Here is a 14,006-nt window from a genome sequence, read left to right as displayed (position 1 = left end):
AGGAAGGATTGCCTGAAGCCTCGCTTCCTCAGCCTGTGTCTTCCACGTTTCCTTGGGTGAACAGTTGAACGCTTTGCCCCTTTCAGTTGTGGTTAGCGAAACTCCCCTGAGTGATCTTCCTCTTTCGGCCTCACAGCCCTCTGTCCTGGTTCAGTGGCTTGTGTCCTTTGAGTAGAGGCGAGACTGGCAATGGGGATGAACAGATATCTTTGCAGAGCGCAGGCGACCCAGTGACATAGTGAGCCATGGTGACTCTGTTTGACGTCGGCTCTTACCACACAGAGACACACAAGCCCAGGCGGTCTGACCTAACAGGGCCTGACTCATCCACCCCGCCGGCCGTCTTTAGCCCCCACCTTGGACCAGAGGATCTTCCTGCTTAGCACTTCCCTGACCCCCCGCCACTTTCCCAACCTGGCTCATGTTCATCTGTATTCCCTGATGAGCCCGTAGATGATCTTTCTTCTTCAATATTGCTTTTCACGGGGAAAAATAAGTGTGCGAAAGAGAAGCCATGCATACACAACCCAATCGCTTTTTGCTCTTGGGAAAGGGGTGTATCAAGTACTTAGGTGCTTATAGTCTGAGCTGATCAAGCACCTGGGCTTTAGCTCCACTGCAGGGTGAATGTTGCTATTGAACGTGGTGGGGGTTAAGCCGCTGCCAGTCCTAACATCGTATAGGCTAATGAAGAGTTAATTTAGAGTCTGGCAGGACTGCCTCCTTACCGCGTCTTTTGCTTTACCCCTGAGGGCCTATTCCATAATTCACCATTGGTATTTATAGATAGGTTTTTGAAGCCCAGTGATATATTTTTTTAAATCCCCTGACACATCAAAGGAGGGCGTAATGCCCCCACCCCTGCCGCTGTTGCATGGAAATTTGTAGCTTACAAAGTGATTTTGCATATATAGGTGCATTTGATTGTCTCAGTAACTCAGTAAGGTAGGTAGGGAAGATACTGTTATTCCCGTTTTAGGTGGAAACAAACAAACCAACCCAAAGAGGTTCAGAGAGGTGAAATGACTTGGCCAAGGCTACAGAGCCAACCGAAGCTGATTCAAACGCGCGATTCCTGCCTAAATCCACACCACTTTTTCACCAAACCACGTGGACTCTAGCAGCTCTCTAAATTTATACAACCAGCGCCCCAAACAGCAACAGCTGCTCACACGTATGGAGACTTTCTTTTTTTAACGTTTAGTTATTTTTCGGGGGAGGGGGGGAGGGGCAGAGAGAGAGGGAGACGCAGAATCGGAAGCAGGCTCCAGGCTCCGAGCTGTCAGCACAGACCCCGACGCGGGGCTCGAACCCACGAACCGGGAGATCATGACCTGAGCCGAAGTCGGATGCTTAAGCGACTGAACCCCCCGGGCGGATAAAATTTTAAATAGGTTAGCCAGGGAAGGTGTCTGTCACTGAGAAGGTGGCTTTTGTATCAAGACCTAAAGGAAGTGAGAGAGGCAAGCCACCGGAACGTGCAGGAACAGCGTGCCCAGCAATAACACGTGTTGTTCCTGTAGATAACGCAGGCAAATATACACCACCAGGAAGAGGTGTCCCATGAATTCACGAATAAAGAAGTTAAGAAAGGCCCAGGACCCCTCCTAATCTTGCGCGATCGACCCTCCAAAAGCTAGCGTTCCTTCCGCCTTGCCTAGAACCGGAAACGGAATAGTGACCTGGGCAGAGCGTTGGCCGACCCGTTAGCACCGTGTTATGTCCCCAGGCACTGGAGTCACAGGCCATACGAGGACCGTGTCTGGAGCCCCATAGGGTACCACCGGACCAACACACAGCAGAGGTGGGGACATGTGAAGAGATGTGAAAGCCGCGGATACCAGAGGGGCCCCGGGTGCGGTGACAAGCCAGGTTGGAAAGAGCCAACGAGTCCACAGAAATGGAAATTCCGTCCACCCGCGGAACCCGATCGCCTGCCACTGGTGTCCAGGGAAGAGATGGCTCATCACCTGGCCTTCGGAGGGGCCCTCCTAAACACAGATATTTGGAGTTTCTCAGGAGCGGGAGGTGCTCTGGGCTGTGCCTTTGAGGTGTAGCAAAGGCGACGGCGGGAAGCCCAGAGAAGGCTATTTGGAAACCTCTACAGAGGAGCTCGACTGGGGAGCCCCAGGCCCGGATGGTTTGGCAATAGGGGGAAGCCAGCCATAACGAGGCAAAGGTGACAGGATCCATCCCACCTCATCATGGGTGAGGACGCTCAGTTCCTCAGGGTCCTGCTTCCTCATTCTGGAACAGTGAATGTCAATCAAAGCAGCGTGCTGTTTAGGCAAAAGACAAGCCCCTTTTCCACCCTGATTTTCTCCCCTCCGCACCCTCCCCCCCTCCTATGGAGAAACCCCAGAACCCTATTGGGTTTTATTGACACAGACTGGGCCTCTCACCCCGGTCAGACCCTCCTGCTACGAAACGGGGGGTAGGGGATGAGAGAAAATACAAATCCTCTGACCTTGTAAGCTCCATGAAGTGGCTGAGTTCCTCTCTGAGGGCAGAGGGGAGCCCCCGCATCCTTTCTAAGCAGGGGAGCCCCCTGAACTTCAGGCTTCTTGCCCTCCCCTACGAGGGAAGCAGCAGAAGTGAGCCCGTTGACCAGAAGCGTGAATATTGCTGGAAGGAAAGGGACACGTAAAGAAATCAGGAGAGTTTTCTTCTTTGGGAAGTCGTCAGCCGGAACAATTTCCAGCACGCGGAGCTGCCTCATTTCTTTTCTCCCACTCTCTCCAGAGCTCCTTTGAGCCCTCACCCGGACCCGTCCACTCACAGTCCTTGACCACATTTACCGTGATAACCTCTCCCAGCAGCGCTCAGCTGCCCATTGGTTTTAGCACCCCAGCCTCCCCGAAGGCCTGTTGGGATTCTTCAGCCCCTTGTGCTTGACACAAGATGGCTTTAAATCCCTGGAAGCAGAAGCAGAAGAACATTCAAACGACTGTGAGTCCTTCAAGAGGCCTGGGACAAAAACCCTCATATCCTAAGAGAATGGGTTCCAACCTTCACAAACTGCTCTTGGGGGAGTGGTATGGTTTGTGGGATCCATACCCCGAGGAGGGATGGCAAAGTCAAGGGCACGGTCCCAAACTCAACACCCCGCCCCACCCCCGAGAGGGGAGCAAACCCGCGTGCAGAACTTCCATAAAAGGGACTGAAGAAAGCAGACACAGTGACCTAAACCCCAGAAACTGCTGGGAATTCACTCAGCCTTTCTTTGTAGAAGGTATTCAACCGTAGCCCAGATCAGGTTTCTTTCAATTATCATTTTTGCAACGTTTCTTTAGTTTTGAGAGAGCACAAGTGGGGGAGGGGCAGAGAGAGAGCTCAGCTCGGACACCTCAATTTAGCTTCAGAAAGAGAACAAACTGTGGGTTGAAAGAAGAGGTGGCATGGGGCGCCTGGGTGGCTCAGTCGGTTGAGCGCCGACTTCGGCTCAGGTCATGATCTCGCGGTCCGTGAGTTCGAGCCCCGCATCGGGCCCCTGTGCTGACAGCTCAGAGCCCGGAGCCTGTTTCAGATTCTGTGTCTCCCTCTCTCTGACCCTCCCCCATTCATGCTCTGTCTCTCTCTGTCTCAAAAATAAATAAACATTTAAAAAAAATTTTAAAAAAAGAAAGAAGAGGTGGCAGGACAGCAGGTCCGGGGGGCCCTCTGGTGGCCCTGAGAGGATCTCCTTGGTTGTCGAGCAGAAGGGGACTCATCCCTGTGCACTAAACCCTATTTACGTGCATCGTCGCCTGGACACCTCGCCACAAACCTAGGAGATGTGGGGGGGGGGGGGGGGTGGCCGAGGGAGAGTTAGCGTGAACCTCTGACTCCCTTCCTTCTGCATGACCTAATTAAGAAAACGCCTGGGCATCGGTCTCTAAGAAGGTCAGCCCGTCTTCTTCCGTGCGACTCTCCCTGACTCGTGGGCGAATACGAAAGGGTCCGGGATCATTTATGACACAGAGGCTGCTGCCACCTGTTCCTTGCTCTGGAATCTCTTGGCCTTTCTCCTCACCCCCTGGTTTATAGATGTGGGTGTAGAGATTTAGAGATAGACGTAGACACAGAGATTTCAAGAATAACTGGCCGAGGTCACACGGTGAGTAAATAATGGAGCAGAGACTTGAGCCCGGGTCTACCTCACCTCATTCACTCACCAGTAGATTACTTTGACCTGAGTCTGTCTGCACAGGCACTTCGAGTGAGGGCGTCAACGGTAACACACTTGATACATCAGATCAGTATCAGTATCAGTAATAGATCAGAGGTACGTCCATAAAGGCTCACACGGAGCAAATTTCGGTCACCGCTCCGCTCGGCACGCTGCTCCTCTGACATTTCCAAAGCTGCGCTGTAATCATCTGTAAACCCGGTTTATTGTTGAACCAAGCCCAACCCTTTCCGCATAAGGGCTGAACCCTTCGTCGTGTTCTCTCTTCTTTCCCAGCAAACCTCCGATCCTCTTTGCTTCCTTGGAGCTGGAGAGGCCTGATTCGTGCTTTCACTAAATTCCCTGAAAAGAAGCCAAACGGGCTTTGAATTTGGCTCCCAGGTCGGGTGCAACGCATTTGGGAATGCCCGCGTCCCCAAGAAGCTGGTTGCCGTCCGGCCCAACAACCACGGCTGCAGACCGACGGCCTGGTAGCGTGGTTCGGCGGTTTCCGGGGTTAGTTTTAGAAGGTTCCCTGCAGCACATCGCTCAGGGGTCAGAAACTTGGAATTCGCGTGACTCGCTTCCAATAGGTAAAATGATCACTTCCAACAGGGAAAAGGATCAGCGGAGGATGAATGCCATTGGACATGATTTCTATGGTTAATGGTGTCGTTATGCTCCCAGCTGAGCCATTTGGATATCAAGGACTTTCTTTTTCCCCCTGATGTTACTTTCTTTGGCTACCACGCAAGGGTGGGTGGGAAACCCTTCAGTCGGGTTCAAGCGCTTTCTTTCCCTCTTTTAGGGGGAGCCAAAACAGGGGAAGCCAGGCGTTCCGCTGGTGTCTCAAGAAGAGAAGAGTACAACGACATCCCAAGAAGCTGTCCAAAAGAAGCCGAAAAACGACAGTGCAGGTTGGCACATCCTTACCCTCATTCAGAAACGCGTATTAGGAGCTTTATGGCACCGGGCTAGGTGATAGGAGCTGTGGAGTGAGATTCAGCTAGGCCTGCTGCCTCCGGTCCTCGGAGAGCGTTCAAGTTCAGGTGCACACCAGCGGGGTCCAGGTTCCTCCATTGAAACTGCCCGGCTAATACAATTGCCCCTTGTGGGGGATTAAGGTAAAAAGATTATACCCGGATCTCTATTTTATCTAAATGCATTTCCAGCCAGAGATCTGGGCAGCTGTGGATAGGTGTCCTTGACAGCCGGCACCTACCAAATCCCCCAAATAACAAATACCACTGGGGTGAAAATCTCTGTGTGTGTGTGTGTGTGTGTGTGTGTGGATGGGGACATTGGTTGCTGCCGATGGCAGCCTAATTTCAAGCAATACTCGATACAACAAAATTCTAGCTCCACAATTAAGTTGAACAGGTATATTTTTGCCACAAAGGATTTCCCCGTGTGGGTTCAAAGACAGGAGCTCCCTAGACACATTTCCCCATGAAAATTCACAAAACTCATCTGCAGGAAGAAGGAGGAGGAGGAGGAGAAGGAGGAGGAGGAGGGAAGAGGAGGAGAAGGAGAAAATGTGATGAAAATTCAATTTACTTCTTTCTTAATCTTTTTCTCATATTTCTTATTGTTTAAGTTTTTTAACGTTTAAAATTGTTTTAATGTTTATTTATCTTGGAGAGAGAGAGAAACAGAGAGCAACGGGGCACGAGTGGGGGAGGGGCAGAGAGAGAGGGAGACACAGAATCCCAAGCCGCCAAAGTTGGACGCTTAACCAACTGAGCCACCCGGGCGCCCCTCATATTTATTTTTAATAGTTGTCCCTTTTATACATGGAGGCTAGACCTGCTTCCGTGTCCGTGGGGGCAGACACGTTGGTTTTCTGTATAATTTGGAGTGCAGGCAGCTATGCCCGGTGCTGCATGCGGGACCTGAGACAACTAGACAGAGTTCGGGGCATGTGGCAGATGATGAGCGGCAGAAGGCGGTGAGGGCCCTCCCACCTGGGGACCCAACGGCTCCTCATAAATTACGAGGGAGGCGTGGGGCCATCTGTGTAACTGCTGTCTTGTGCTTGACCCAAAGCCTGTATAGACTGATGTAACTGTTCAGGCTTTCCAAGAATTGCTTTGCATGTGCACGACATCAGATTGATTTAATACAAGAGAGTAAAAAGCAAAAGAAAAGGGGGCCGCAATCCTACCTCCCAGATGACCCCCTGTTGGCACCTTGCAAAAAATTAAAGCGATATCTGCACATGATATGGAAATTAGAATTAAGTAAAAAATCTAAATACTAATCGGGAAGTGAAATTCCCCTTTGCCCGGCCCCAGTCAGTTTCCTAAAGGGTAATGCTTGTTACGGGTTCAAACCCGGGTGGGTGGCTCAGTCAGTTAAGCGTCTAGCTCGTGACTTCGGGCTCAGGTCGTGATCTCACGGTTCGTGGGTTTGAGCCCCCACATCGGGCTCTCTGCTGTCAGCGTTGAGCCTGCTTCGGGTCCTCTGTCCCCAGCCTCCCCCATCTCTGCCCCTCCCCGCCTTGCACGCCCTCTCTCAAAAATAAATAAACAGTTTTTTAAAAAATCTTACCAAAAACATTGCCTTTTATTGTGTCTCACGCCTCCTGGTGGACCAGACTACGGATTTGATGTTGACGAGCCAACGTTGTAGCCAGTTCGCAAAACTGGGATTTCACTTTGATGTCAAAATTTCCAGCTGCAGAGGCTGAGGTGACCAAGGGGCTCCCTTTCTTCTGAATGGCTTCGTCTTTTAGCCTGAGGAATTCAGTGGTACATAGGTACCCATGGGGCCGGGGCAGAATAGTCTTATTTTAGGAAGTCGAAGGCCCATATGGTTTTCTTTTCCTTGTGTCCTCTTTGGCACAGGTGCCTCAAGCCTGGAGCAGAGCAAGAAAACCGAAACTCCAGATAAGAAGACAGCAGAGCAGACCGCAAACCTAGAGGCTGCTGGCACTCAGGGCTCCCTGTCGACGGCGGCGTTTGGAAGACAATGTGCAAGGAGAGGTCCCGGTGCTATAGGAATGAGTGAGTGTGGGCTCAGAGGAAGAACCTTCAAACAGTTTTCTGTCTTCTCTGCGGACCTCTCTCTGGAGCAGTGCACAACTCCACCGGCCAAAAGCGTGACTCCTCAGGAGGGACTCTCGGATAAAGATGGCCCGGGAAAGAGAAATACTGGGATGGATTTTAAAGCTGGAACCGCAGCAGGAGCCCGATCTGTACCTGAAGACGTGGAAGGGTCCACGGTTGGCGACCCATCGACATGCCGTGAGGACGGGGCCCCGGGAGCCAACAGGCCAGAAGCCATAGCTTCTCTCTCGTCAGCGGCAACCGAGGCCGAGGTGTTTAAGGATCCTTCTCGCACCCAGTCGGAGAGGGAAGAAGCCTGCAGCTCCGATTTGCAAGGTATCCAGCTGAAAATGGAGTCAGTTCAAGATATCCCAACTGTCTGCAGAGAAAAGCCTCCTGGAAAGTGTCTCCCGGCCTTCACAGCAGGTATTTCGGCTCCGCAAAATGCTTTGGCAAAGAGAGGTGTTTCTGTGGAGACGCCGCCTCTCAGGAGCCTTTCCCTGGCCGTGGCGAAGTTCCAAGCTGAAGAAGAGTCCTCTGATTCCGAGAGTTCTTCAGAGGTGGGGGGTGGTTCTGAGCAGGTGCCTCCCAGGCCCGCTTTCCAGCAGGAGAAGCCCAAAGGTGACCAAAAAGTCTTCCCCAAACCAGGAAGTTCAGCTGTGGAACCGAGCCGGCCCGGGCAGCAGCTGGCTTCTAGATCCCCTTCCTGGACTGTGGCGCGGCCCGAAGCTGAAGAGGCCTCCTTGGATTCCGAGAGTGCTCCTGAGGACGAAGACACCTCGGAGCAGCAGGTGCGTCCCAGGCGCTCTCTCCAGTCGGCCGGGAAGCCCGACCGTGGCCAGGAAGTCTTCACGGAGACCAAGAGCTCCGCTTCCGAGGTCTTGGGGGAGCCCAAAGTGTCCACCGAGTGGCACAGTTACGCTGACAAGTACAAGAGTGTTGACCCTCCCCGGGCCCGGAAGGAGAAGCCCAAGGACCAAGGAGGAACCCCCTCAGTTTCGAAGAGCGCACTTAAGGAGTGGGATGTTTCCATGCAGCGGCTCGCTCTCCAACAGCTTCCTCAGTCCTTCGCAAAGCCGGCTGTTCAGCAGCAAGTGTCGTCCGGCCCGGCGAGGGCTTTGGCACAGCGGAGCGGCTCTGCGGAGCACCTGCTGCCCCAGTCCAGGACGGGCGCCAAGGCCGAGCAGCAAGCCTCGGCGTGTCTGGAGAGCACTGCCAGGGACTGGGGCCTCTCCCTGGAGCCGCTGCCTCCCAGGACCTCTTCGAAGCGCCTGATGAGGCGTAAAGTTGGGCAACCGGTCTCCAAAAGTCCAGAAATTGCTGTGACCCCAGGGGTCAATCCCGCGGCCCTCAAATGTCATTCTAAGCCTCCCCCGAAACTCACGGCGGGGGATGCATTCCCTCCAGGTCCAGAGCACGTATCTATTTCGAAGCAAGTGCTGCCACCCAAGGGTCCTTTCTGGACCTCGCTGAGATCGGTAGTTGAGAAACAAGTCCCCCCCGGTGCGGAAAGTGCTGTGGTTGAGAAGGACACTTCTATGCAGCCGCTGGTCCCCAAACATCAGTCCCCGAGGCAACCTCTGGTCCAGCGACAAGTCTCTGCGAGTCCGGAGAGCGCTGCAGCTGAGGGGGGCGCTTCTGGGGGGCCACTGCTCCCCAAACATTCGGCTCGGCCCCTGGTGAATCCTCAAAGCCAGCAGATCTCAGAGAATGCTGCGGTCAAGGAGGGCACGTCTGCCGAGCCGCCTCGCGGAGGCCCTTCCCAGCCATCGGGGAGGCCCAGACTCCAGGCACAGACCCTCCCCCCCGACTCGGTGAGGGCTTCTGAGGGCAGCGGTCCTGAGGAGAAGATGCCTCCCCCACCCACCTCCCGGGCCTGGGTGAGCCCCAGAGTTGAGCAAGAAGCCTCCTCGGGTTCAGCAAGTGCTCCCGCAGCACGGAGCACTCCGGTGGAGTCAAAGCCTCCCAAAAGCCCTCCACAGGCCCCGGGCAACCGTAAATCCAAGCAAGCGGCCTCCACGGGTCTGGAGGGCGCTGTGGCTGAGAAGGGCGGGTCCAAGGCGCAGCCCCCGCCCAGAATGTCTTCTCAGTTCCCGATGAAACCCGTGGGGAAACAAGCAGTCTCTGCAGGGCCGGAGAGCATGGCCGCCAAGAAGGAGGCTTCTGCAGAACCACTGCCTCCCAGGCAGTTTTCCAGGTCCCTTGCGGGACACAAAGTCCGGCAAATATCTTCAAATTTTGAGAGCAATGCTGCGGAGGGCGCCGTCTCCGGGAAGCCACTGCCTCCCAAGAATCCTACCCAGGTCTTGATCAGGTCTAAAGTCCAGGAAATGTCCTTGCGTCTAGAGAACAAGGCCCTTGAAGGAAACATGTCTAAGAAGTCACCGATTCCTAGACATCCTTCCCAGTCATTTGTGGAGTACATGACAGAACGAGTCTTTTCAGAGAGCCCCGCGGCCGAGTGGGGATTTCACACGAATCCCCCATCTACAAATCCACCTTCCAAACCTTCGATGAGGCCCGAGGCCCAGTGCCAAGTCTTCTCAGGTCAGGAGCACGCCAACATGGGGGGAGGCATTTCCTCACAGCTGCTGCCTTGGAAAGGCCCTTTACAGTCCCCAGGGAGGCCCCAAGACCCCAAAGAAGTCTCCTCGCATTCGGAGAGCGCTCCTGCGAAGTCGAGTGGTTCAAAAAAGCAGCCGCCTCCCAGATACCTTTCCCGGGCACTGGGGAAGCTTGAGTACCAGCAAGATGGCTCCCTGGTCTCTGTGAGCGCTCTTGAAGACGGGAAGAGTTTTGAAGACAAGCTGCCTTCTGGAGGCCCTTCCCAAGCCAAGAAGGGGCCTGAATCACAACCACATGTTTCCTCAACAGGCTCAGCGAGTGCGCCTGTGGGGTGGAGTTGTTCTGAGGAGCCCCTGCCTCGCAGATCCTCCTTCTGGGCTTTTGCAGACCCTGAACATCAGCAACAGGTTCCTTCCGGTTCCGTGGGCGCTGCTGCTGAGGGAGCCATTTCTGGGAGCGACCCTAGCAGCCGGTCCGTCCCCAAAGGCCTGGCTTCTCCACACGGAACCAAGAAGCGTAGCCACAGCTCTGAAAACCTCGTTAAGAATATCCTGGCAACTGCTGCGAAACCCGTGAAGTTCACTGTTGCTCCCGCCAGCCAAACATCCACTTCCGGGGTCACTTACCCTAAGGAGGAAGTTGTCAAGAGCAGTGATCCAAATAACAGCCACTCAGACGTGTCCACCACCGAGGCTGATGTTGAAAACGTCTTTGGAATTCGACTGAGAAAAATCCCTACCTCGGACAAGTTCAAGGATGAGACACAAGATGACCGGACCAAGCTTTCTTCACTCTCCCTGGGCCCAGAGTCATTTCCTGTACGTAAAGGGAAGCAAATCAGAAGAAGCGCTTCCCATGGGTTCCTGGGCACCGCAGAGCACCTCATCCCAGGATATGAGTTTGCAGAGAAGCAACAGGACAGGCCCAAATCTGAAATCATAGCTGGGAATCAACCCGCTTACAAGGTCCCAGGTGAGACTTTCTTTTTCCAGAGGGCAAGTACCGAGTGGAGGGAAGCACGAGAAATCAAAGCCTTGAACGGGAGGAAGTCTGTTCTAGCCTGGCCGGCTGAGCTGATGCTTCGATGGGGCTGTCTTGGTGCATTTTCTGAGCAGGGTGGTGCCCCGTTCTAGATGAATGGACGTGGAGACGGTCAGTTGTGAATCTTCCCTTTCCCGAGGAGATCCAGCCATCTGGACAGCTGTCCACATTCTGTGATGGACACACGACCACCTCCTTATTCCTTCTCCCCTGACCCTCTGTACACCTTACCCTGAGGTGGAATTGTATACTTTTCTCCAAATACTTTCACATGTCCTATGCTCCGCCCACAACACCGTGGGGATTTTCAAAGCCAACTCATTAGTAGAGCGCTATGGGCAGCCTCTCAGGCCGAAATCTTAATTCACTGGGAATGTTCATAGTTCCTTAGCTTCTTCACACCCCTGACATGCCTAAGAATCCTGAGCTAGGTGGTCTTTGGGGCACTGGTCTCTCTCAAAGCCTTTGTACCTTCAGACTGGCCACCACATACTCTTGAGTAGGCCCGTAACCCCACCCGTGGAACCACACACTTGGGTGAGGGGCCATAAGGCTATGAGGTATCCCTTGGGGTTACAGGAATGACATCAATAGCCTGAGCCCCTGGCCTCCGGGGAGTTTTCGCGGCCCACCTGGCAACGACTGTCCTCCCCTGACTTGGGGACAGGAAGAGGGATGGACAAGGGAGGGAAAGGGACCGGTGAGAGGACAGTGTGCAAACGTGGAGGTACAGCCTCTTATCTTCACAAGGAGCTCCTGCCTTTGCCAAGTTGTGGGGATGGCACAGAAGAAGGGGGCCTTTTCTGTGCAATAGCTGTTTATTTTCATCTGGCAATTAATGAGGATCCCATGCGGTTACGTTATCGTGGGTCGGCCCCAGCCTGGCCCGAGACGCTGCCTGCCTCACTTCGGTTGTAACTACTTTCTTTCCTTTCTCAGGAAAGGCTCCTGGTCGACAGGAATATTATAGCATCTCGGAGCCAACTTGGATAACCGAGGTAAAGGAGAAGCAGAAGAGTTCTCAGGCCCTCCTTCCTAGGAAAGAGCTGAGAACCAAGAACAGAGCCGCGATCAAAGAGCCTTCACGTGCGGTAGGACGTGCGGCCGCCCGCAGAACACTCCCGAAGGGTGTTAGAACTGGTTGACTAAGCTCGCATTGGGAATTTGGCCAAGCGTGCAGCTTCCCACCTCTGTCGGTGCATTAATCAAGGCCGGGAGGCTCTTCAGGGGGAAAGGTCTTGCCTTGGACTCATACAATAATGTGTCCTGCTGGGGCGCCTGGGTGGTTCAGTCGGTTGAGCGTCTGACTTCGGCTCAGGTCATGATCTCACGTTTCGTGAGTTTGAGCCCCGTATCGAGCTTTCAGCTGGAGCCTGCTTCAGATCCTCTGTCTCCCTCTCTCTCTGCCCTTCCCACGCTCTCTCTCTCTGTCTCTGTCTCTCTCTCTCTCTCTCTCTCTCTCTCTCAAAAATGAATAAACAAAAAAATGACGTGCCCTGCTTTATGGTCTTAAAGGGCTCATGAAAAGTAATTAATACAAAAAGGTTCTGTAAATCCAATCCTGTCCTAAATATTATAGAGCAGTATTCCATGAAGTCGGTTGAGAAGTGAGGAATAAATCATAGAAAAAGCTATAAATGGACTCAAACTAGCCATATTTTTTTTCCATGTAACATTTCACTTCTGAATACCTTTCCATATCATACACAGCAGTTTACCTTATAAAGGCAATGTTTGCTATTTGGGGTTTCACATTTTGCTTTGGTTTGGTGTGGCACCTCCTTATAGGTTAGAAGAAAAGTTACGTGATAAGCTAGACTAATGCCACATGCGGATGGGGGGTGATGGGGTGGTGTTTTGCTTTCAGTGTCCCATTTGCAATGTCTTTGGAGGTGTTGGAATAAGAAGCCCTCTTGTCGAAACTGTCCAGAAAACAAACCAAATTTGCATATCAAGAGATATATCTATGGGGCCCCTGGGTGACTCAGTTGGTTAAGCTTGTGAGTTTGGCTCAGGTCATGATCTCTTGGTCTGTGAGTTCGAGCTCTGCATCGGGCTCTGTGCTGACAGTTCAAGGAGCCTGGAGCCTGCTTCAGATTCTGTCTGTCTGTCTCTCTCTCTCTCTCTGCCCCTCCTCCACTTGTTCTCTCTCTCTCTCTGTCTGTCTTTCAAAAATAAACGTTAAAAAGGGCACCTGGGTGGCTCGGTCGGTTGAGCGTCCGACTTCAGCTCAGGTCATGATCTCGCGGTTGGTGAGTTCGAGCCCCGTGCCGGGCTCTGTGCTAACAGCTCGGATCCGAGCCTGCTTTGGATTCTGTGTCTCCCTCTCTCTCTGCCCCTTCCCTACTCGTGCCCTGTCTCTGTCTCTCAAAAATGAATAAACGTTAAAAAAATTTTTTTAGGGGCGCCTGGGTGGCTCAGTCGGTTAAGCGTCCGACTTCGGCTCAGGTCACGATCTCGCGGTCCGTGAGTTCGAGCCCTGCATCGGGCTCTGGGCTGATGGCTCAGAGCCTGGAGCCTGCTTCCGATTCTGTGTCTCCCTCTCTCTCTGACCCTCCCCCGTTCATGCTCTGTCTCTCTCTGTCTCAAAAATAAATAAACTTAAAAAAAAATTTTTTAAAAGAAACATTAAAAAAAGAGATATGTCTAAGGTCCCGTACTCGTAAGTGCTTCCTGTATTTGTTGACGGATCACGTTCAGATCTGTTGAACTCTGCTTTAAGGAGTTTTTTTTCACCTTCCATCATTAGTATCTTTGTGGGAACAGGACCATAGAGGGGCCAAGTCCACCTTAGTTAAAGCTGTTGTCAGGGGGAAATGCGGTAGGGTGCATAAACCCATTCGTTGAGACCAGTTGTGCAGAGGTTCGTTTGAAAAGCTTCAACTGTATAACTCCGAAAAGACTCATGGCTACATCTCTTTCTAATGCGAAGAGTGCAAGGCAGATGTCAACAGTTTGGCTAAGTGAGATCCTATGGAACTCACTTCCACTCGCTGACAAGATTCATTTGTAACCGCCACATTCCGTCAGCTTGCTGTTAAGTGCCGGTGATGTGCTTGGGAAAAGGTTGTTCTCAGGTTAAATAATCATGTTATTTTAAGCATAATTAAACCATTTGTGGGATTAGAACAGCCTTTTTCTTCCAGATCTCGGAGGTGGTAAACTTGACCCAGCTAAGGTTTTGTGAACCTCAATTCTGAACCAAG

The 14,006-nt window shown here is 52.7% G+C and overlaps 1 protein-coding gene across 5 annotated transcripts in view; it reads left to right on the top strand.

Annotated features, from left to right (window-relative positions):
- Window positions 1-14,006, top strand: part of KIAA1210 (KIAA1210 ortholog) — a 56,948-nt gene that overhangs the window by 39,584 nt on the left and 3,358 nt on the right. For 3 of the 5 annotated variants that reach the window (XM_058712973.1, XM_058712974.1, XM_058712976.1), the window contains exons 7-9: window positions 4,956-5,064; window positions 6,994-10,731; window positions 11,740-11,891. In XM_058712973.1, coding sequence (XP_058568956.1) covers window positions 4,956-5,064; window positions 6,994-10,731; window positions 11,740-11,891 — 3,999 coding nt within the window. The remainder of the gene's footprint in view (window positions 1-4,955; window positions 5,065-6,993; window positions 10,732-11,739; window positions 11,892-14,006) is intronic. The other 2 variants (XM_058712975.1, XM_058712977.1) reach the window with 1 other exon arrangement.

Source organism: Neofelis nebulosa, chromosome X (genome assembly GCF_028018385.1).
Source record: "Neofelis nebulosa isolate mNeoNeb1 chromosome X, mNeoNeb1.pri, whole genome shotgun sequence".
Taxonomy (NCBI): Eukaryota; Metazoa; Chordata; class Mammalia; order Carnivora; family Felidae; genus Neofelis; species Neofelis nebulosa.
Note: the sequence above shows the minus strand (reverse complement) of the source record. Positions and strands in the feature narration are given on the sequence as shown.